The sequence below is a fragment of the Sparus aurata genome, chromosome 4, assembly GCF_900880675.1.
Source record: "Sparus aurata chromosome 4, fSpaAur1.1, whole genome shotgun sequence".
Lineage (NCBI taxonomy): Eukaryota > Metazoa > Chordata > Actinopteri > Spariformes > Sparidae > Sparus > Sparus aurata.
In genome coordinates, this window is record NC_044190.1 from 24,340,970 (window position 1) to 24,365,252 (window position 24,283).

Genomic DNA, 24,283 nt, shown 5'->3' on the forward strand with positions numbered 1-24,283 from the left:
ATTTATGTCCTACCTTAGTGTTTCCATGCATATTAGTGGTGCTTTTATATAGATAAAAACAGGTTCCATACTTGAACCACCTAACATTAAGCTAATTATGTGATTAACCAAATTCGGAGGTTCTTATCCTTCTCTACTTAAAAAGCTGTTATCAAAATGGCCCCTCCGATTGTCCAATTTGGTTTTAATTGTTAAGAAAAACTGTTTAGACTCACACATGTTAAGTTATATAACTTCTACCATTTAAGTTGGAGATTGGGGGGGGGGGGGGGCATGTATGCTTACAGCTCAATACAGTATATACATATATATATATATTTATTTATTTTTTAAATATGATAAGAACTTGCAAAGTAGCAATACACACGAGTTCCTACTCGGGTCACATAATTTAGCGTAACACCCATAAATCAATTCAATGCTATAACAGCAAATAAAAGACGCATGTAATGTCAGCCACACCAGTGTCTCAAATGTTCATTACATCCTTGTATGTAGCTCGTGTACACCACCTACAGGCTCCAACAAATATCACAAGCACACTTTTCTTTCAATTCTTTTATTACAATACAGATCTACTTTGTGGTACAGTATACAAAAAAGCATTAAAAACATCTACATTGCATGTTCAAAGGAAGTGCACAAAATTAATACCAGACTTTCTGAAAGGCTCTACACCAATTATCAAAACTTCAGTAAAAAAAAAAAAAAAAGTTTTGCAATAAATAAATATAAATTACGTGATAATCATAATGAAAAGGTCAGGTAATTCATTAAGGCACATCTCACATCCCAAAATGTACCTCGCAAAACAAAAACAAAAAAAATATATGGCGACTCCCTCAGGACAAAAACAAGCTTATTTTCCCAGCTGAAAAAGGGAGCAGCATTTCTCCTTTTAATTAGAATCATTAAACATGTTCAGCTTTTAACTACCCTGCCGCAGAAATATTTATATATTAAGCAACTTTATGGAGCATTGCCTGTCAATTCATGAAGTGTGTGATTGGTTACAGAAATGTAACAAAAAGAAAAAACAACCGTTGTCACTGCAGTAATAATTTGAGACAGTATGCACCGTGGCTAAAACTGTGCAAACTGAGCATTATGTTAACATAAGAAACATCATGAGACAATTGTGAATTGTGAGTAGGAAAGTGTAAAATTATTGCTGAAATATCAGATGCTTTTTACAAGCCAATTTGGTTGAAGAAGGATCCATTACTTTGCACTTTATTAGCGAAAGTGACAGAAACCCCCAGAGCACTTCTCACATTCAAAACGTCTGCATAGTTTGAACTTTGACAATTGCTTCTGAAGATAAATCACAACAATGACAATCACAAACACATTTTCTCTAACAGCACTTCTTTGCCAAAAATGTAGCATAACCATTAAACATGTCACATGATTCCTGTGTGTTCAGCTTCTGACCATTGCAAGCCATTAGCAATCAAACCTAAGGAATATTGCAGCACTTAAGCATATAGCTTTCCCTGCAGTTTACACATATTTCCAAACATAGCATAGGCTACAGCTTTGCATGCCTGTAGAGAAATACCTTTGAGAAAATTAGATGTCATAATGTGCTAAAACTTAACTGGCTTAGCGTAAAAGTACACATTTCAGCACCGTTCAGACACTCAAATTTCTAATGTTTACAGAAGTAGTGGTTTGCCATTCTGTAATTTTAAAAAGGTTTGGATGTACCAAGAGCCAAAACACTGTGTATTTACAAAATTCATATTAAAAACATTTGCTTTACAACATGCATTGTCATTTCATTGGAGGCTGTACAAAAGAAATAAATAAATCACTTTTGTCATTCCAGAGAGCAGAGGAATGTACTGCATGCATGGAGTGTTTTAAACTTCTGGCATGCTTAAGCTGTGAATATGTCAGATTATACACACATTAAAAGCTCATTACGTTCATTGAGAACAGTTGTACTAATGGTCCCTGGTGTAACCAATTTGTGCACTAAAAGACCCTACAGACTCATACTTTTGGACAGATAAGACAAAACATTGCAGCCTCATGTTGGAGAGTCTCTCTCACACACACACACAAACATACGCCCATGCACGCACACACAAAAAAGCTGTTATTAGAATAGCTGGTGTCTTTCATATGCACACTTGGAAAAATTATGAAAAAATAGAACAGTCTTGATATGTACGAAAAAGTGACAATATTCTCACAAACGTTGATCAATACAAAATAAACAAAAATAATTCAGAATCAGAAACGGAGCCTTAACAAAATTTTCTTCCTCATCCTATAAATAACACTAATGCCCTTAAGATTTTTTTTTTTCCATTTTTTTTTCTCCTTTCTATAAAAAAGAAAATCAACTCTATACAAAATTTTTAAAAATACCCATATAAAAAGTAATATTACAAAAGAAAGGAAACATCTAACTAACAGATATAGTTGGAGTGGAATTGGGGAGGTCTGCCACTGGAGACAAATCCAGGCGGGGATGCCTTGGATAACCCTACAGGGGGATTCAATAAAAGCAATCACCAGCTTTCTTTCACATCTTCTGGAAGTTGTGGTGGAAGTGTGTCTGGAAGGTGTGCGGCCACTTGCGTGGATGCCAGCGTCTTCTGTTTTTTGGAACTGCAGCAGGGCTTGAAAAGTCGGGGATCAATAATCACCTCTCCGAACCGGCCCTTATAGACAATCCCACAGCACACCTTTTGCCTAAAATGAAAACAAAAATGCTTTATCATATGAAGAAAAAAAAAAAGCAATCCCAAGAGTTTAATAAATTTATCCCACAAACAGCAGTCGCTTACCTTTTCCAGTACAAACGATCCAAGAAGGAGAAGATGGAGGGAGTCGTGCGTCTTTGTTTGGACTCGATGTCTGAGCCATCGTCTGACTGGTTGCTGTAACTGGGTGACTGCGCAGGAGACACACTGGAGGTCGTACTGTGGGCATCTGAATCTGCTTGGAAAACAAAATAAATACTTAAACATTGACATCAGATTGATGTCAGCAGGTGTTATATGTGGTGTAATATTTGGGGGTGGGGGGGGGGGGGGGGTGATCTGGTATTTTTCATCAAGATGTATGCAACACATTTTTATGAACATGGGCTATTTAATTGAATGCACTGAATCCAATGCACGCCTTAGCACACCAACCTTAAATTACACTACTCAAAATTAATTTAGGGATATTGGGATATTTTATTGTTTTACTTGATTGTTTATTCTGTGACATCTGAATTTTTATTTTGCGTTTTGAGAATATTTTTGGCCGAAAAAAATAATGCAACACACATCATTAGGCTTATTAGATATCCATGCACACGCATTTACACAACCATATCCTAATACCCCTTACTAATTTTGAGTAGCGCATGCCTGCTCTAACAACAAGAGCCACAAGATGCTGCTATACAGTACATTTTTAATTAGCCTGTCAGTTTAGGCTGAGAACCCAACCCATCCCGACAGTTAAACTGCATGCATCGTCTGACCATGATATTGGGCACTTAAGTCACCATTTTAATCAAATCGTCTGGCATTCTAATATCTTTTAACAACTTACTTTGTCTCTTTAACTTGTGGAGCTTCTTAAGCTTGCTTTTCTTCTTCCCATCACTGTTCTTCATCTTCTTGGGTTTTGTCACCTTGAAGCCTGGTCCAGCTCTGGCATCCACCACCTGAGTCAGGTCACAAGTCATGTCAACTGAAGGCTCACAATAAATAAGAAAAGATTCTCGCTGTGTTGTCTGACATCACTTACATGGTTCCAGTTCTTCTTGGAGCCATTAGGTAGCTTCTTCCACCTCTTCACCAGTAACACACAGGCATTGCAAATGTCTCCAACACGATCCTCTGACAGCCTTAAAAAATCATAAACGGAGCAGGCAAACACAGTGGGAGGTTTAACACCTGGTGCATTAGTTTAATCTCAATTCACATGCACACAAGCAAAAAACAGAGTTTAACACTGTACGAAATGCACAACATGAATGAATGGAAGCTCTTACCCAAAACAGAGCCTGAACGTCTCCTCATATCGGCTGCTGTCTGTGAAACGTGAACTGGAGGACTTGGTCTTGCAGATGCAACAGCCGTCGTTACTCCGGTAGATCTTTGACTTATGAAAGCCAAACATAGTCTATTTGTTGGTCAGTGTTGTGGCAAAAAAAATCTGAAAACGGAAAACAAAAGATCAGGAATTGTCTCAGTCCTCGTGATGAGCGCCGTGGATGTCTGCAGACAGTTGTGCTTTCTACTACGGAGAGGGGGGCGGTCCCTGAACGCATTTACACACATACATACACAATCCAGTCTTAACCCATCATTTTAATACATTTCTGCATGAAACTCATCCATTAGATAGACGTTTAATCCATTAAACTGAGCAAACAAGTTTAAAAAAAAAGCTTAACTAACCTGTTTAAAACGTCAAAACCCGAGTAACGTTATGTTTTGTATTTAAAAGCCAAGTCGCGGGAACACCAAAACAACAAAAAACAGACATCACGCTGACGTTAAAACATGATGTTATAGGTTGATTTGGAAAAGAAGCACAGTCTTCAAACATAAAGGATGTTCATAGCTAGTTTTGACGTAAAAAGCGACCGCGTGAGGCTCTCAAACTTTCAAACACTTAGCACGGTTGAACGTAGGTCAATCACAGATACGTTACACCCACAACATAGCGTTTTACCATCGTTAACTGACGCAAATGTTACTTTCCTGAACGCTTGTTAATACCTTGTAAACTTTGTGAATTTGCAAGTACAACACAATACATGTATTTGAAGCGAGGCGTTGTTCAACCATAGACTTGTTTGCAGCCAATACTCGAAACAAAAAGCGGGCAGGAGCGCTTTCTGAAGTCAAGAAACAAAAAGCTACCGGGCTATTCGAAGAATTATGTTAAACACGCTTGTTTTAAAAAACACAACTATCAACTTGGTGCCATTCGTTTGTGTTGTCACATTTGGAATACAATACGAAAAGTTGCGATGAACCCGTCCTTCCCTTTAAATTTTAACTTTTGCCCGCTAGAGCGCCAAATATGGCTCATTGTTGTTAGCTGTTAGCATGCTAGCTAGCCGACGCTGCTACCATTACCACGCCACGCTCTCGTACACTTCCACGTTATCCCATTGTCGAGTCGCTCCGTCTTTGTACATTTAGCTCGCAACAACTGGAAACGAACACGTCAGGTTAAGATCACCGCACGTTACGATCAGTCTAACGCCACAAAACAAATCCCTAAAATTCCACAAATGTAATTTCTTTACAAGAGAAATAACGATGTACTTACTGAACAAAAACTTTGAATCTTCGCCGTATTCTTTTGACGCACTGCGCATGCTCCTACTACTAATGCATACAGCTGTTCATTAGAATATGATTTGCATAAAAAGCAGGAATGAAAGGGCTGAGCGTACAATGACCATATAAGGAGTGCAGCCGTTGAGTTTGAACCTGATTCGACCAATCGCTGCCGCCCTCGCGTGCGCTCCAGAAGATATGAATGATGGGAGGCGTAGTGAAAGAGCGGGAGATCGCCACACCGTCACAGTTGTTAACGGCCTTCTTTTCAAACTCAAAGTCCCAGAATCCACCTGGCTCAAGGCTTTAAAGAAAAACAGCTATGTGACATGGCGCGAAGAGTTTGTTGACATTTTCTCAGCTGAGAAAGCACATCCAGCTTGGAGTATAAATCTGTCCATGACCCGCTTGTCAATGCTTATACGGTTACGTTTCAATTATAATAAAATTAGTTATATATATTAGGACATTTTGTGTTTGATAAACACAAAGTAAATCTAAAGCGGGCAAAATAAGGCATAACATAGACTCATTTCAACTAACACTTAATTTCATTTTCTATTGATCTGCATATTACATATGTTTAAAAAGTAATTTGATCCAAAAAATGTGAAAAAAATCCCCATTTCCCCAAAAACATGTTCACATAGTGGCGAAAGTAAAGATATTGTGTTAAAATATGAATAGTACTTGAGTACCAGTATCTGATATTAACCACTATATTCAAGTATCAAACATCATTTTCTGGTATAAACCCACGTATCAAAAGAAGACCTACAAGTAAAAGTACATTGTGCATATGTTTACATGTACACTGTATACTGTGGGTCGACTGATTATTATATCTGATAAAAATGTATAATGTTGTCTTTTTATAAAATAATATAATGTTGTCTTTTTGTTGTCGTCTTAAACCGATTGCTGATGAACTAATTATCAGTTATCAAATAAATGTAGGGGAGTAAAACTACATTATTTTCCTCCAAAATGAAGTGGAGTGGCAGTATAAAGTAGCAGAAAATGCGTTAGTACATTACTTGAGTAAATGTATTTAGTTACATTCCAACACTGCTAACCATAGTCCAGAGGCCAAAGGTAAAGTAAATGTTCACACTTAAGAAGCTTAAGTTGTTTTTCAAAGTGAACTACATTTTCTTTGCTGAACATATAAATATATTAATGAATAACTGTAAACTCTGATACAATTAAATCCACTTTAATGCATTACAGATGCTTTATTCTTAATATATTTTTACACTGTACACTGTTGCTCACTTAGTAAACACTACATTACACAGCTATGTCAATAAATGTACAACAGTACTGGAAAACAAAAATATATATCTCCCAAGATGCTCATGTGTGGGTCGTACACAGACGAGTACAACACAGTCATTCCAGACGTTGTTGGCACAGAAAAAACAGTCCTTCACATATCAAATCTCTTGTTCTGCACTGCTAAGTTCAATGTATGTAACAGAGGAGGGCCAGGTAACACCTCAAGACAGCCTGATATTGAGAGACCAGGGGGCTGAATTTTCTCTCTTGTGGATATTGCATAGCAAGAAACCATGATGACAAAATCAGGAAGGGGGGAACAAGATGTCCTTTTGCCTCCTCACACAGGAAGCAGGGGATCATCCTTTATCACGAGGAGTCTACACAGATCATCACACTGTTGTTGTTCAGAGAAGAGGATAGATGTAGTGTAAGGGCTGGGGTGGCGGTAGGGGAAAGGGCTGGTTGGAGGTATTTACATGAAGGCTGTAATTGTGATCCACTTTGCACAGAAAGCCGGGAGGACAAACCAAAGACTCTGAGTATTTTTCTCTATGCAACTGAATGTACTGTCCGTCACTGGATACAGGCTTGTGCCACAAAGTCTTATTATCATGCAAGAAGGGTCATTTTCTCTGCTAAAGGTATTCCATGTAAAGATCTGCATACTAGTACATTTCCCAGGGAAAGGGCAGAATGTAACAGCCTTTTTTATTTCTGTGTAGGTGAATCATCGTCCACACTACAAACCCCCTGTCATACACATACTTATAAAGCATACTTCTACATCATTTGCTTTAAGCTCTGCGTAATGACAATGGAATCTGAGTTGACAACAGAGCAAGCAACTTGACTGATTTAACAAAATAATACTGTTTTATCTCTGAAAATATATTAACAGTTTTGATCCTCACTTTCCCTTAAATATAGCCATTGTCAGCAGTTCATGATAACAATGAAAATATTTAGCTTTCAATAGAACATTATAGCACAAGTAGGTCAATAAATGTGAAAATCATGGTTCATAATAGAAAACATATTTTTAACATCTAATGGCAACATCATTGAGGATAAAAATAACAACGTATCTTGAAAGGCTCATTGCACTTAATATATGGCAAATGTAACAGTAGCTTTAATATAAGCCAGAAAAAGTCCTTTTGTTCAAGTCAGTTCCTGCATATAAAAGGTTCAGTTATTCTTTTTCCGTGGTCCCCAGCGATCTTCCCGGTCAGGTACAACTGATGTGAAGTGGGTTCAGTTTAGATCCCAACACCTTTGACAAGCGAAGCCTCTAGGGTGATGTTGAACTCCTGCAGAGTCTGTAGTACTCTGATCAGAGAGTTTACCAATGAGCGGTCTTTTATCAGTGCAGTCTCCTCGTACATCTGAGTGGTGATTGGACAGTCTGCGAGCAGAGCGATCCAGTGATGCAGCAAATGGTCCCTGAGAGAAGAAGAAAACACAGACACAAGTGGCATCAACACAACATCAAATCCCTACATTTGAAAAGAGGAAGAATGAAAACTTGCTCTCTTATCAACATTGTTGCCAATCAATTTTCTCTCAAACTAATATTTGCTAAATTACTTGTTGCACTACTACTATTTTGTATAAAAGAGTCATGAATAGAACATAAAGGATATAAACGCAGTTGCCCATTGACATAAGAATCACTGCATTATTATATACACTTACTGTAAAAGCAAAGCCACAAACACTCTTCAGCTTTGAGGAAGAACTGGAGGAAACCAATAAAATATCTGATACTTCAAGAATCCTCTAAGGAGAGATCATTTTTCACTAGACTCCTTTCAGGTCAGGATGCAGGGTCAGATATAGAGCATTGCATCAGCTTCTGTTTGGGATTCAGTGTCTTAACCAGACAGTTCAGCAGGAAGGATTGATTTGTGTCCTCGGGGCTTTAACTTGATCTATGGTTGTACGCTGAAGGAATACTATGCAGTGGTTTGTAGCCCCCCAGCCTATGACAGTGTGCGGGAACAAAAGTGTAGCAACCAGGTTACATTATTGTCTCTTTCTCTCTCCTCTGCTCTCTGTCTCTGTTGGATGTATAAAGAGCTGCAGGTCTGTGTGCCTATATGAGTGATGGCGGGGCTGAGCTAAACACACACACAGACAGGCAGAGCAGAGTGGCAAACAACGGACAAGACGAGGCGTGCGCTTTGGCTACATTCATACAAAATCTGAAAGGCTGTGTGGCGGTGTGTCTATTTGTTTTTACTAGAACATAACCGCCACCAACGCCAATCTTTTCAACTTTGAAGGGTGTGCTTACAAACAGCAACCAACAAATCCTGCATAGTGTGCCTTTAACAGCTTATGATGAAAATACAGAGAATAAGCACATTGCCACAGCAGACTCGTCTGGAGGTTAGTAAGTGTTGGCGGCCTACCTTGCACCCAGACAGACGAGCATCTGAAACTTCCCATCCTTGCCGATGTTTCGGGACGTGTTGTTGATGGCGCGCATAAAGCGGCAGAAGTGGCGCACTCTGGTTTGCCAGTTTTCATCCGGAGTAGCCTCCCGCTGCTCAGCACTTTCAAAGTACACTTGTGACTTCTCTGTTTAAGCAAAAAAAAATCAAAAAATAAATCAAAAAGCAGTCATTAATTGATTATACAGTAATATGAAAATCTGTTTCAGACAGACCCACCACCGTCTGATAAAAATTCCAGTCCAAAGTCAAAATATTTAGATTCTGGTGGAATATCACTTTGAGAGCTGAGGTAGTTTAAGATGGTAATGATATTAAGTCTTTACCCAAGAAGTCCCAGATGAAGACATTCTTAAAGAGTCGGGGTGATTTGAAACCATGCTGGAAAACTTGCTCCAGAGCCCAGACGAGGCCATACTCCCCACAGAGGAGAAGGGTCAGGCTGCCTCTCTGTGAAGAGCAAAAACAACAGGAAAATGCATTTAGTTAGAAGTGATTATGAGGCTTGAGGACAATTAAAAGGAGGACTTTCTAGGTATAGCTCTCAACAGCTTCTCAGATCCACTCATCCCATTGAAAAAACAAATATACTTCCCAGTATGTTGAAGAGAAACCTGACTAACTGGACACAGCCATCTCGAACAGGTGTCTAATGAATCATTATAATACATAACAGCATTCAAGTTTACTGAATGTTATTTTTAGAGATCCTGGAGAAATTTTTTTGTAGGACAATTTGTACTCTTAGCAGCCACTTTACATGGTTAATGTCAGTACTGTAAAGAGGTGAAGCAGAGGTGGAGGGGATTTCCCTGTCATAAGAAAATCCTTTGTACTGAGCTGAACAAGCAATGATTCCTACAACCTGTAATCAACAGATAAGCTACTATGCACTTTACAAATCTTCAATAGGGATCTCCTTTGATTTGGAAACATCATTCCCTGTGCGTTAATAAGTAATAATTAGCAGTGTTGGTGCTTAAAATCAGTGCATCCGAATCAGAGACAATAACGGGCATCATTCCAGGGCACAAAAACTGATCAAGAATAATATAAATGTCTGAAAATCAACAAGAATTCTGCTTTAATATGTTTTAACACTATGAATTAAACCACAGAGCCCACAGCTACACTGAGGGGCTCTTGGGGACCACCAGAGCAGAAAGCTGCTATTCCTCATTTGCAATGAATAATAGAACCACATGTCGGGGCCTGTCTAGACTGCCGTCTCTCACCTCCTTCTCCGGCTTGTGGAAGTGTTTCACAATCCCATTGATGGCCTCTCCCACTCCCTCCTGGATCTGACCTGTGTTTAGCTCTGTAGAGAAGAAAAAGGCAAACAAAGATTCTGTAAGACAATACAAGCACAAAGGGAGGAAAAATCCCCATCCAGGTTTTATCTATTTGTCATTCGGATTTTGCAATCATGCATTTTAATTTTAAGCAGTCAAGGTATTAATAACAAAGCTTCAAGTATCAGTGAGTACAAAATGTTTCTAATATCAGCTAGAATATAACAAAATCCACACACGCCTATAACGTAGGGCTTCTGGTTACGTGGTTTTGAGTAACTTACTTGGTTTGCTGTTTGGCGAGATGGTAACAAACCTCCTCATCATCCCCGGGGACTGCTGCATCGGGGGCGTGCGGCACATCCTCTCATCGTTCTCAGTGCTGGGAGTCATCAGCTCTCCCACCAGGATCCTCTCCAGACTGCCGTCATCCACACCCTTCCCCAACCACCGGCCACACGGAAACCTGCACAAATGAAACACGTTTTGTACATTTTTTCAGAGACATGAGGTTAAAACAACACTGCAGCAGGTACATTTCCCCTTAGAGGATGTGCTCACTTGTAAGTGTGCCCCGTGATCTCGTTGCGGACCATGACACACTCCACCAGCCACTTTGCGTAGAGCCCTGTGTTGTCATGACCCATCTGCACTGTGGTCAGCTTGCCCAGGTTCTGACACTAAGAGAGAGAGCGAGGGAAATATTAGTTCTAATTCTAATTCAATTAAAGAATAGTTGTGGTTGGGTCTTCTTTTTTTACTTTTGGTGATAATTTTTGATCAGCAAAATGGAAGAAGAACGGTCAGATGATCATAAAGGTTTTAAAGAATTAGCATATTTGTATTCCAAACTAACCCCTTTGGAAGCAAAAACAACAGAGAATGGTAAAATATCATTACCCAAACATCTGACAGTTTAGGTCATAACACAGTTTACTAGCTTGGACTAGCTTTTAATTTCTGTGCAATGAGGCATCATTACTGACATTTTGTGTCTGCTCACTTTCAATGTTACCAAACTGAAAAGGTCATAAAATCTACAAAATTGACCCTTTATTTATGTGCTCTTTAGGTTCTCTTTTTTCATGTGTTGGGAAGTATATTTTTTTCCGACTTTGGTCTGTTCATGAGCTTTTAAGTGTTCTTTTTACTGCTTATGTTGAGAGCTATTTCAAGTTGGAAGCTTTATATACAGACAAGTACATTTCCTAAAACCTCTTTAATATCGTTTTCCCTGACTGGTCGTTCTCATGAATTTTCCCACACGGGAGCTGATTTTTCCAATTATTCAGACACCACATGGATGCACTTTATGGTCCAAGTTGTAACAGAGCGGACTTATCCTTTATCCAGGAATTATCACCAACCTCAAAAGTGATCTCCAGTGTATTTCTGGGGACCTGCAGGACGCCGGTCTCTGCCAGCTCTCCAGAGACACACACCCAAGGGTTTGCTGTGAACATGGAGCCACCCAGCTTCTTACTGGGAACAACCACCACATGGTAGGGGATCACTGGGAGAGGGAGATGAATGTTATACACAAATGTCACATAAAATTACCATGACCAGTATGTTTGGGCTGACTGCAATTCAAGTAGCACTCACTGATGGTTGTAAAGACGTTGGTGAAACAGAAGTAATCAACAGCGTTAAAGGACAGGAGGTGGTAGAGAAACTGCTCCTTCTCATCGTCACAGCGGAGGAAGGCGTATCGCTTGTACAATTTCCTGAAAGAACAAAGAAGATTGTTCGAGGAAAGTGTAATAAACAAATGTTAATGCTTAGACTATCACAATTCAATTATATTTGTTATTTTCGAAGAGTGAAGTTCCTCAACAGTGTCATCATATATCAATCGTAATTCATATGGATGACAAAGTGAGCTCCGTTTGATGTGAGGTAGAACAAATGATAAGGTAAGGTCACAAAATGCAGACAGAAAGGCGCCCCTGACCTAGTTCACCACTCAGATATTAATTATGCAGAAGGCTGTAAAATATTTACGCTGCAGTGGACAAACCTATGATGCTTTGTGATTTCAAAATAGTTAATGTTTTATAAATGGGTGGATCACGCGTCATCTTAATTTCATATGCGACAGACATTCCTCCAGAAACACAGACAGAAGGTCAGGATAAGAAAACACAAGAGGTTGGAAGAGAAACTCAGAGGTAGTTTTTACTGTTGTGATGTTTGAAGTTTGACGTTTGTGTCATCTTGCTCACTTTGTCAGCTCGTGGTCTGAAAGCAGCTGCTTCAGGTGTCGGGAAAGCAGCTTCTTCTCCATGGAGAGGCGGACCCAGGCTCTGGCCTTACCCACATCTGTCTTGATCTCACTGATGTTCTGAATGTGTCTGAAAAATAAACGGATGGATCGAGAGGTTCAGAGGAGCTCAGACACAAACACAAACATCAGGATGGCTTTTGAGATAACACAGGAATGGGCCAGAATCACAAATGCTTTCTGATTATTTTTAGTGTGCTTGGATCTTTGAGCTATCTTTTGATAAATTGTTAAATTACATAGTCTATTGATAAGTCTAAAACATACAGGGTTCATACAGCCTTTTAAGGTAAAGTTTAAAAACTATTCAAGCACTTCCAAGGTTCCTAAACCAACAATTTTGTTTCCAAAAAACGAAATCAAGTTTAGGTAATTCCTTTATACTTTCAGCAATTAACGTACAGCACATTGTCACTTGGTTTACTTTACCAGCTGTTCATATTAACCTTAATTGCACTTAATAGTGATTATTATATGTTCACTCTTTTCAACTCCAAGAAATAAACAAATATCACATTTACAAGAGTGATTGTGAAGATGAAACACCTGACTATGTTGAAAGTCAAACATATTTCAAGGACTATACTTAAATTCAAAGCATATTCCTAAACAATATTACATCAAGCATTTTCCAGAGTTTGAACCCAAAGTGATGTCATAAAATGTGTTGTTTTCCTTGAAGAACACTGCAAAACCCAAAGAGAAACCGGAGGAAAGAAGAAAATCTAACCTAAAAATCTAAATCTTTTTTTCTTACACTTGCCTAACCAGCAAATCATCTCAGACCTATAAATGTTATTCTCAGCCTCAGACTTGTATGAATATTATATCATGCAGTAAGTCTGACTTTCCCCAACATTACCCGCCTGTGAGTCGTTCTCATGACAAAACAAACGGCTCAGTGCACCTCTGCTGTGGCATTTCAAACCACACACTCGGTCCCATGTCACCGCTCGGAGCCACTATCATGCCTCCGATGTCCAGACACATTCCCTTCCACTCCACCTGTGCCATAAGCTCGCCTGTTAAGAGCTCCTCTACCTTCCCTCCCCCTCCCTGTCTCCACCCTCCACGCTCGCTCACACCAAGTAACCCACTTTTCACTTGTCATCTCCATGGCAACGGAGGAAAGCATCTCATGTACTCAATGTTATCTTTTATCTGTTAGTTAAAAAAAAACACAGGGTTGCACAGATAATCTCTAATAAGCTTAAAAACAAGGCTAATTAGTAAAATATTTGCCGTCTGTGAAGACAATATTATCAATTATTCAACCTAATTAAGGGCTAGCCGATGGTTTCTTCTGAGCTCCCCGAGTTGACCCCTCCTCTTTTCTCAGCCAGACTGGCAGGGGGGTCTGGTAATTAGGCTGGAAGTAACGTGCTGTTATGCGCCTCCTTCCCACAACACAAGCCCTGACTCCTCAACTCTGTCTGGGTTGCAGTAGATGACATGACAACAGTGGTGTCTGCCCATCTCTCTCTCTCCCTCTCTCTCTCTCTTTCTCTCTCACACACACACGTGCGCACACACAGAGTTAAAGCGTGCAGGTGTCTTGCAGAAGCTCGATCAGTCAGAGTCACTGAACGCTTAGTGTTTAATATAAATATACTAGAGTAAAACATTTTGAGTAAACGGGGGCACCAGGTTGGCCTGAGGGTCTGGGACAGTGGTCACACTGATGAAAGAGGACTTTTGCTGCACGCTTCCTACTCTCGCTTTCCCCTGATGTCCAGTCCCATATCTCACTATTTGTAATCTAATAAAGGCAAAGAGAACCCATAAACACTTTAAAAAGAGGACAGAGCTTGAATCAAATAGAATAACTCCTGGATTTACAAAACATGTATCATTAGAGTCACTTTTTGAAAACTCACTTTTATTGTAAGAATTTCGTATTTTAACCTGGCCGTGTGTGGTTGTGTGCTTCTCTGACCATGTACACACACACTGTATGTACATATCTGGGAATGTATGAGTTCATTACATATATTAGCTATTTTTTTTTCTCATTTGTTCTTATTATGTGGTTGTGCCTCAGTTTTGCCCTTTGTAAAGCTTTGCAATTGCTGATTTTCACAAGTGAGGTAAATCAAATGTGTTATTAAATTGGTGTTATACAATATTGATCTCAAAATATGTACAACAGTGATTCCCCTTTTACAAGAACACAAATTCAAACTGATCATATCAGATCAGACGAAGCAGACATTTCAGTAGAATCACTTTTGTTTTTTTGAATAACCAACGTAGGTAGTATCCAGATATACGTGTGAGATCTTTAAAGTCTGTAATATTGTGTTATATTTTCATGTGATTTTTGGAATGCTAGTTGTATAAAATATTTATGTTGTGGTAGTTTGGATGTTTCTGTTTTAGATTAGATTTTAACTGATGAAGTAGAAGTTGTAGTTTTTGCTTTCTGAAGATATATTCTGCATAAGACTCTTTCCAGCAGTTTAGTTTACTTCAGCTCCAAAACAAATCAACTAAAAACCATAACTTATAAACTAAAAAATGTCCCTTTCATCTGATAAACTGTCTAAGCTGCTGTATAGAGAAGCCCTTGTTTGCCTAAAACATCGGCTCTCAATTTTGTTTCCTCATTGAACCAAAAAAAAAAACGTTTGTCTGAGGTGTAAATTTGTTATTGTGTTGTTGAACAGACCTTTACAGATGATTTTCCAGGAAATAGTTAGGTCATTGTTACTCATTTTGACCCCCTGAAAATAGATCCCACTTAGACAATCAGTTATCATAAAAAAAACTCTGTGTAGGTAAATGTTAAAGCGGTTGTTTGACAGCCTTCCACAAGAGGGCAGTATTACACCAATTTGCTTTCTTCTGATAATGACCAGCAGCTAGTAGATTTCTAAACCAGCTTTGTGTACACTGGATTAAATCAAGCGAGACTTCATCCTTTATTGAGCTCACATCCAAACAACCTCCTCACCTCATGTCCTGGATCAGGGAGATTTTAAGAGGTGCCATGGCTGATACGCCACCATCAGATTTGCGTCTCTCTGGGTCATGAATGAACCCTGGTGTGTAGAGGAAAAGGACGTTAATCACATCACTCATCTTTTCGTGTAAGTTTGTTTATCGGGTAAACAGATTTCAGCGTTTACCTGGAGGTCCTAAACCACCTGGAGTTGCACTTTTCTTCTCTTTGCTCTCCTGATAGTGCAGCAGGTGGGACCACAAAGCAGATTTACCCTGAAAGAGAAAACACAGATTAGCGCCGTTATTATCTCTGAGAGCACTGTACGTGCTCCAGCTGTGGAGGATCAATCATGTGAGATGGTGTTGATATCATTTGTTTCCTGACCTGTTTAACCTGCAGCCCGTGGCTCCAGATCCTCTCCAGCAGGTCACAGAGGCTCGCAATCAGAGTGTTCTCCTCAACGCCAGTGATGCTGACCTCCCCATGACCCAACTCCACGGCCTCCCGACCCATCTTCTCCACCAGCATACGCTTGGTCTGCAAGGAAAAAAAACCCAAACACATAAAGTTCTGGTGACAAATCATTCAAACAAATAATATTGGACTTTTTCTTACTTTTGTGCAGAGAAAATCGAAGAGTAATGCATGTTAAAGGAAAGCTTAATTTGGTTTTGCATGTTTTTCTGTTTTATTGTCATTTCAGCGGCTTATCATTTGCAATTTAAGCCTCAACCAGGAAATAGTACATTGGTTTGTTTTTAATAATATCTTTATTTGCATTATATTTAATTCATATTAGCAGAAACTTTCTTCAAGGGTTGACATTATAAAATATTTATTTTAAACTGAACAGCATGCACTTTAAAATGATTCATAACTCAATATAGACATTTAGAAAGATGGCCAGAACTTCAAATTATGTTTCTTCACTAACTTTATGTCTCTGCAGCGCTCATTATAAGTGCTGTGAAGACTTTCTGTACATGTAAAAATGTGTAAAGCTAGACTAAAGTAGAGCTACACACAAACCTTGTTCCTGCACTCCTTCAGCAATCCTTCCACAAATTTCCAGTTAGTCTGAGCAATGACAGAAGGCGACAGGTTGGACAGTTTGGGCTGTCTGATGGTCGTGCCCAGGTTCCTAGCCTCCTGGATGTACTTCTGGTAAAACATGGGAGAGGACTCAGTCAGCACTCAGCTAAACAGAGAAATCAACTCAGCTTACTGGTGGACTCACGTCACTGGTGAAGGTTTCTACGGAAGAACGAGGAATACTAGAACAACTACAGGATTTCACTTTGTCCTACACTGAACAGTGATGGAGGCTGTATAGACAATGTGTTGATGTACTTTCTTCCACATCATTTACTTTAGCTGTCTCCTGAATTGTTTCTACCTAATGGTTGTTTGATCTCATCTAATCCTGCAGTTTGAATTCATTTCATAAATTTGTTTCTCTTTTTTAGTTTTATCATAATAATGACTCTATGTTATCCACTTTGTAATGCATTTTATGTATGAATTGAGCTTGAAAATACAGTTTTTAATTATTATTATCATCAATATACATGCAGTGATCCTCGTAGTGAAATACAAGCGAATTAGAAAGATAACAGAATTGAAAGATTTGCACTTGATAAGCATGATTAATTTTATTTTAAAAATAAAACTTGATGTAATAAAAAAAAGCACAAATATTAAGCGCTTCAGTTGACAAACACATAACAACATTTTCATTTCATGTTTATAAGCTTAAACATGACACGTCCTAGAAAGTGACGTGGATTATAAGATCAAACTCAGCTGCTGAGAGGTGAAGGAAGCAGAGGGAGGTGAAGACCACACAGGTGAACAGGTCAGTGTTACGACTTAAAGCCTCACAAACTACCAACACATACCACATCCACAGTCACCGACTTTAGACAGGGCTTGAAGGACTGCGAGAGCCAGTAGTAGTCAAGAAACAGCAGGAGCTGCAGCTCCGGAAACAAACACTCTACATGCTGAGAGTGTGCGAGCAATGAGTGCAAGAGAGAGGTGGAGAAGAAAGACAAAAAAAAATACAAGAAAGACAAGTGACCAGAGGTGTGAGAAGGAGGGGTGGGAGAGCAGACAAGATGGTGGGAGCAAAGTTAAGTAACAGGTCATGCAAAATGAAGCGAGACAACAAAGCTCAGGCAGTCAATCTGTGTGGAAATGAGCTGAGAGAAGGAAACAGCGCGGCGACCTCTCACCTCCCTCTGGTCGTTGTCTAAATAAAGGTGCTCAGCGTGCTGCTTCTGTCGATCCCTCCTCCTCCACTGGGCCGGAGCGCTCCTCTTGGTCCACCTGTGACACAAAACAACCTCGATCAACTTCACAGAGAAACATCATGAAAGTCAGACTAAATGAGGACAGCAAAAGTTCATTTTGAATAAATTACAGATCAGTTTACAGAAGAATTGAAGTGAAAGTAATGCGAGATGTTTACTTGTTGCTGGTGGGCCCTGTGGAGAGCACGTCAGACTGCAGTCGGGGGAAGAAGCCCTGCTCGTAGCGTCCCTGACCGATCTTCATGTCCAGCAGGTGGGGATGCAGGGCGGTGTGGTCGATCTTTGAGACTCTCATCTCAATTGCTTTCTCTGCGGGGGAGATGTGGGGTGAAATGAAATGTGAGGTTGGCGGTAAGATGACAGGATGTATTCAACATGTACATCTTGTTAATTTGCACAAATTGTAAAGACTTTATTATAAATACATATGTCATTAAGTGCCTCTGACATAACAGCGTCTTTGGCTTTGCCCAAATCCAAATATCAGCCATTTATGCAGCCATCTTATCATGAAATCTGCAAGGTGTCTAAGCACCATGGTATGGGAAGATTCTTAAGGATGGTTATCAGAAATGAATCCCAAAACCATCCCAAAAAGAAAAATCCTTTTCAGTCACATGGAAGGGCTATTCTAACATGAAATATCCCATTGTTTTTTTTCTTATCTCCCCAAACACTGGACTAAGATTCTCATATTTTCAGGAGCCAATTGTGTCAAGAAACAAGATAACTATGGCAAAGAATCTGTAATTTCTCTTTTAGTTAACCACTGAGGACAGAAGGAAGAGAGCAAGCTGAAAACCATAAAGACATTTACTCCCAAACACCCACAGATCCCAAAGAAGTGACAGAATAAAGGCTCAGAACAGATGTTCCTTTTCTATAAAGGAACCAAATCAGACTCCTTCATGAATGCAGCCTTAGACAGTGATTTTTTCTGATGCGTGATTATACTCAACCCACCCACACACCCATGAGCTTAAAGAATACAACAGACCTAAAATAGACCAACAGAAAGTGTTTCATGCACAAGATGAAAGCTGTGATTCGCACGTACAAAGATTTTATTCCCTGAAAATAGTTTATCACCCGTTCACCTGCATGCTGCACGGTATCAGCTCACCACCATACACAGATCAGTTTTATTTGTTTATAAGATGATCTTCACCAAGCTTGCAAATGGAAATGTATGCAATGCATGAAGGATCTCACAGCGGGCTCTTCTATGTAAATGTAGTAATAAAATACATAAATCTCCAAACATGAGTTTACTGAATAAAATGCTGTTATAGAGTGTTCTGCTTTTAAGTGTTCAAAGGAAGTCCATCAGCCCTCTGTGAGTGACCTAATGCATTGCCCACACATTCACAAAGCTGCCACCCAGTGACGTTTGAGGTAACGAGAGCAAATATTACGAGTCTTGTCGTCCTCGAGCCCGATGACATGAGGTCCAGGAACGACAAAATCGGCTTTTTCATATCGTTTTTTAAGCAGGCTGTCTGTGAACGAGACAGCAATTACCAGTCAGTTAACTAAAGAGAGCAAATCTCCAACTCTGTCACAAGTTTACAACTTCAAATTACTTTTCGACCACACTCATTTGGAATTAAATTAAAGGTGTTTTAAGGTACTTTAATGTCTTCTTTAATTACATTCAAGAAACTTTAAATTGAAAATGTTGTAGCTTTACAATGGCAGGTAATTAAACACTGCAGAGGGCCATTTCCTTACAATCTCAGGTTAACGCATCATGATGAAGCTATTCATTCTCAAACTAAAACCTGTGGTTTTCCTCAGGATTAAAGGTGTTATTTGTTGACATGGACAGGTCCACAGAGCTGAGGCATACTGATATATTTCAGTAAAAATATCATGCTCTAAAACCAGACAAATTATCCATACCCTTTTCATTTTCCTGATTTCTCACAAGGACCTCAAGAACTTTTTTTTCCCTTACCGGCTTCTTCAATGTTTGTGCATTTCTGGTACATGGAGGTGCGCAGTGTGGGCGTGCGGACGTTCAGCATTCGGATCTTATCCACACGGGAGTCAAAGACCCGCAGTGTGTGCTCCTTCTCCTCATCATCGTGACAGAGGATCTTACAGTCAATGAACGAGGCAAACATCTGCGTCTCCAAGAAACGTGACAAGAAGGGCAGGTAGGGCTCTGGCTGGTCGGACAGGAAGGAGGCCTGCAAACACATTTACCATTTAAAAAGTTGCGATACAAAGTCATATTGAAAAATAATACAATCTCCACACTCTGATGTTAGCAAACCAACTATCACAATTTACCTTGTCAAAGTTCTGCATCTGGTCTCGATTGGTGAACCAGGACTCTTTGTCGTGGCTCGGCTGGATGACAAACACCTCGTAGTCTGCGAACATCTGTGTGAAGCGGTTAGCGAAGACCTCGCGCACCTGGATGTTGAGTTGGTGCATCTTCAGCTCCTCCTCATCACACTGAATCCGTCCGTCCTTATTGCTGCTGGCATCCTCTCTCACCTCCAGCTGTTTGCACAATTTAATAACACACAGAAGAAAATTTGACAATAAAGAGAGGAGAAAAAAAGGAGTGTGTGAATAAGTCTGACCAAGAAAAGAAGCAGAACAGTTGATATTTCTCATGTTATCTAATCTGACTGTTGTCACAGGCTGCCAATGACGCAGCAGGGTCATGGGAAAGGAAGTCAAGGACATTGGTTTTGATTGAGGAACGAAAGCAAACTGAAACATGTGCTCTATTTTTAGCATGTCAGTAGGTCAGCTGGACACATGCCGGCTATAAGAGGCTACAACAATGCAGAGTAGGCCCACCGGTCCAATGACAAGACCCAAGAATCTATTTAATCACTACTTTGTGCTCAACAGCAGTGAGTTCAGATAAGAGAAATCATCGAGTGAGGTCTGACCTCGTAGCTGGAAAACTATACACAGACTATGAGCTAATCCATTCAGAGAAAGCTAATGCTGGCCACCAGTGCATAAGCTGATTAGGCTGCACATACAGAGGCTTTCTCTAATTAGCAGCTAATTCATCCCTCTATCAGTCTTCAGACAGAGTATTTCATCCAAAGGCCGAATGGAGATGTGGCGGTAAAAACGCCGACTACATCTGTTGATGTCAGTGACTTGAAAAGGATTTCTGTCATCAAGGCTGTGATACATCGACCAGCAGCATTTTAGACGAAACTGTTGAGTTGATGTTTTGAGCTGATGAAGCAAAACATCTTCAAGACTCCACACAGCTGTGGGTGGTTCTGTATTAGCTAACGGTTCTATTAACTTGAACCTATGGGGGTTATCAAAAGGGACAATTACAGAGGAATATCTTCAGTAGGATTATTTGGGAAAAATTCCCCATAATTACTCAAAGATTATCAAGATCTTCAAAATCAAACCAAACATTTTCTCAACAACATGTATGTAATTCAGTGTGTGGCATAAAAGGGTTATTGTCACTTATTGCAATAATGTAAAGTAGTAATGTACTGACAGTGATGGGGAATCAGGGAAGCCCGATCACCTAAGTGGCTCATGCTGAGATCACACTTATCATTGAAATGATCAGTCATGGTGAAGTCATGAATCTTCTGTCATATACAATGTTTAATATCTACAGCAAAACCTGAGAACTATATGAGGACAATATGAGACATGATCTTTTGTACAACCCGTTTTGAACATCTCACCTTCTCCAGGCTCACACCCGTCCTCTTGACGAGCGCCTGCAGTCTGGCGATAGTTTCATTCTCCCTCAGCAGGTAGGAGTTGAGGGGCGAGGCCAGGTTGCCGTTGCGCTTGTCAGAGACCATATCGACAGATCGGAAGCCCCGGTACTTGGGCTGGCTGTCGCTGGAGTGAATGTTTCCCTCCGGAGACACGCCGAAGGACATGAGCACCTCTGAGATCTCCTGAATGAACTCGAGCTTGTTGGGAAACTGGGGCAACTCCTCTGGCAGTTCAATGAAGTGGTTATCGATGTCCACAAAACACAAGTTAGCCTGGAAGGAAACAAGCAGCAAGCGTAAGAAGCATACAAACATTGAGGCTAATGCACAAAGAATAGATTTAACAATAACATCAGTGCTACTAGTCCTACAAGTCTACCAGTGCCAATGCTAACAGGTCTATCAAGTCACAACAACACTATTACAAAGCCTATTTTCTATGTCCCTTCAGATTTGACAGCTCAACCTCCTGATTAGCCTGACAGGTCTGACAGCCCATTAAATGTCTGTCTGTATAGAAAATGGGAAGCAGACAGAATTGTACCTAATGAGCTAACTCATGACTGAAAACTGGCACACCGTGCTGAGAGCAGTACCTTGAAATTCCCCTGTTCATTGAGAGCACAGTGCAGGTCAAAATATCTGGAGTAACCAGACACTTAAAAATGCTGCCACAAGAGGAATGAGAAGAGAAAGAACTGTCCACCGTGACTCGTGTCAGCAGTACAACAAAGACCTGACCTATGCAGAGTGACAATAATAAACCTGCTTGTTCAAGATAAAGCAGGCATGTTAATGCTCACAAAGAAAATTAAGGACCAGGGTTCACTAAAGGGACAGTTCAGCCCAAAATCTAAAACACGTTTTTCCTCTCATACCTCCTACACATTGCAATGTCTCTTTCCAAAAAAGATAACCTGGTTACTCAAGATAATCCAGTGTTTGTTGTGAGTCATTTCATGCAGGAGCTATAATCTTTCCATGTCAATGCACAGAAGGAAGCCTGCATCTACTCATGGTTAAAAGGCTAGCGAAGCTAGCTACTGTTACAGGGCCATTAATTTTTACACCCGACGCTGTCACCGCCGGCATGAGTCTGGAGTCTCTCATCCTAAATAGATGAAAGCTTCCTTCTGCACGGTGATTGACGATTGTAGTTCGGTAGAAAGGAAAATAATTCCTAAATTCCTACCCATAAGTGCTCATGTGGTGTTGGAATTATCAGAAATGTTTTTTTGTTACAGCTGCATCGGAGAAAATGTTGGTACATGAGTTGACACCATATGATGCTGAAACAGGGCAAAAGAAAGTAAACAGTGGGTGGGGGTAAGAAACTTTTACCAAGTATTTTATAGTTGTATTGTTTCCTTTGCTCATCCTGTCACTTAAATACTGAAAACTGCTGTCATGGCATTTTTGAAATACTCTGAGCAACAAAATGCAAAACAAAGTCTTTTATATGTCCATGTTGCTCCCACATTCCGACATGGAGCACATGAACACGCAAGTCGGAAGAACAACAACTTTCAACTCAGAAAATGGGACCATCCAAGGAAAACTTGAATGCAGCATAAAGTCTGTTGATTATCTGGAGGGAATGGTTCATGGCTTGCTTAGTTAGCTTAGTTAGCCAGCCTTTCCTCCATGAGTAAATGCAGAAAGGCTTCTTCTGTGCAGTGATATGGAACGAAAACAGTTCTACATGAAACTGCTCACAACTAGGTCTCTTGAGAAACAGAGTCATGATTTCTGCAAAGACATACAGCTGTTGACTTTTTCAAATGCACTGAGCAGCACAAGCAGAGAGCCACCTCATTCCATGATATTCTAAAGAAGGCAGACATCTCTGTGGCTGATACCTCCAAAATTTGTGAACTCACACCAAAGACGTACAGATGGATATAAGTATAAACTCAATATGGGAACATGATGTGGTGTGCTTGTACCTCCTGCGGCAGCTCTAACTTGGTGCGGTCATCCTGTCCGTTGGAGTGGAGGCCCATGAGATACGGCACTGGAGCGTCCAGGAAGTGGAGGAGGGAGGCGGGCAGAATGGGGACATACACATGCTGCCACTGGAAGGGGAACATTAAGGCTGTGATGCTCTCTGCCACCGTCATCAGCCTCTGGTAATCTGTTTCACACATACACAGAGAGAGTGAAGGAAAGACTGTGTAAGAGATATGTGCCCCGCAGTGTGTACAAGGTTCATTTCCTGACTTGATTATAACATTATAGTTATCGTGATTGTAATGATTCTGCGATGACTTGTGGTTTTCCTGATTCGTTGCGAAAGCACAATCATCAAAATCGCCACAAGCAAATGGCTGTTCAGTGATGTGTTATTTCAATCTGTCTTGGACCAGAGTTTTTAGTGTTTTCAGCTTAATTTAAAACCACAATGGGGCAGTGGTTAGTCTTCATGAAATCTGTCATCTATTACCCTAAATTACCAAAGTGCATTTTTGAGACAAAGCCTGATATTCAAATAAGACTAAAACAGGTTGCACAACTCTTTCCCCACATTTAATATCCCTCAAGGATCTGGTGTACACTGGTTTTGTCTGATAGATGTTGTTTCTTCTTGTAAACAGCATGTGACAGAAAAAGTTGCGCATTAGGTCTCATGTCTTCAATGAGATGACATTGTTTATGCCTCAGCTCTTCTGTTTGC

General features: G+C 40.0%; 2 protein-coding genes across 9 annotated transcripts in view; both read right to left on the reverse strand.

The window, feature by feature from the left end:
- Nucleotides 1-543: 543 nt before the first annotated feature.
- sinhcafl (SIN3-HDAC complex associated factor, like) lies at nt 544-5,450 on the reverse strand. 4 transcript variants are annotated; one of them, XM_030415515.1, is made up of 6 exons: nt 5,299-5,450; nt 4,007-4,170; nt 3,760-3,859; nt 3,562-3,676; nt 2,802-2,952; nt 544-2,706 (listed from the first exon to the last, which is right to left on the reverse strand). In XM_030415515.1, exons 2-6 carry the CDS (start codon nt 4,132-4,134, stop codon nt 2,523-2,525), a joined length of 678 nt encoding a protein of 225 aa, XP_030271375.1. In that variant the 5' UTR covers nt 4,135-4,170; nt 5,299-5,450; the 3' UTR covers nt 544-2,522. The 4 variants fall into 4 exon arrangements, with proteins under 4 accessions (XP_030271375.1, XP_030271372.1, XP_030271374.1 ...); XM_030415512.1 differs by having other exon boundaries at nt 2,802-2,955; XM_030415514.1 differs by lacking the exon at nt 5,299-5,450 and adding an exon at nt 4,740-5,256 and having other exon boundaries at nt 2,802-2,955.
- Nucleotides 5,451-6,509: 1,059 nt separating this feature from the next.
- dennd5a (DENN/MADD domain containing 5A) overlaps nt 6,510-24,283 on the reverse strand; it is a 37,407-nt gene continuing 19,633 nt past the window's right edge. For 2 of the 5 annotated variants that reach the window (XM_030414150.1, XM_030414148.1), the window contains 20 exons: nt 23,556-23,743; nt 21,571-21,882; nt 20,174-20,389; nt 19,836-20,070; nt 19,294-19,377; nt 18,037-18,187; nt 17,801-17,894; nt 16,596-16,727; nt 15,951-16,103; nt 15,751-15,838; nt 15,576-15,663; nt 12,564-12,692; nt 11,944-12,065; nt 11,706-11,851; nt 10,900-11,018; nt 10,623-10,804; nt 10,282-10,364; nt 9,373-9,496; nt 9,005-9,173; nt 6,510-8,033 (listed from right to left, as the gene is read on the reverse strand). In XM_030414150.1, coding sequence (XP_030270010.1) covers nt 7,850-8,033; nt 9,005-9,173; nt 9,373-9,496; nt 10,282-10,364; nt 10,623-10,804; nt 10,900-11,018; nt 11,706-11,851; nt 11,944-12,065; nt 12,564-12,692; nt 15,576-15,663; nt 15,751-15,838; nt 15,951-16,103; nt 16,596-16,727; nt 17,801-17,894; nt 18,037-18,187; nt 19,294-19,377; nt 19,836-20,070; nt 20,174-20,389; nt 21,571-21,882; nt 23,556-23,743 — 2,999 coding nt within the window. In that variant the 3' untranslated portion in view covers nt 6,510-7,849. Of the gene's footprint in view, nt 8,034-9,004; nt 9,174-9,372; nt 9,497-10,281; nt 10,365-10,622; nt 10,805-10,899; nt 11,019-11,705; nt 11,852-11,943; nt 12,066-12,563; nt 12,693-15,575; nt 15,664-15,750; nt 15,839-15,950; nt 16,104-16,595; nt 16,728-17,464; nt 17,570-17,800; nt 17,895-18,036; nt 18,188-19,293; nt 19,378-19,835; nt 20,071-20,173; nt 20,390-21,570; nt 21,883-23,555; nt 23,744-24,283 lie in introns of all 5 variants that reach the window. The other 3 variants (XM_030414151.1, XM_030414152.1, XM_030414153.1) reach the window with 2 other exon arrangements.

Bases quoted from the DNA above. Each gene is read 5' to 3' on its own strand.
- sinhcafl (XM_030415512.1), bottom strand. From the start codon at position 4,134: ATGTTTGGCTTTCATAAGTCAAAGATCTACCGGAGTAACGACGGCTGT. The intron at 3,677-3,759 runs GTAAGTGATGTC...GACCTGACTCAG, and splicing joins CCAAGAAGAACTGGAACCAT to GTGGTGGATGCCAGAGCTGG. The intron at 2,707-2,801 runs GTAAGCGACTGC...TTTTCATTTTAG, and splicing joins GATCGTTTGTACTGGAAAAG to GCAAAAGGTGTGCTGTGGGA.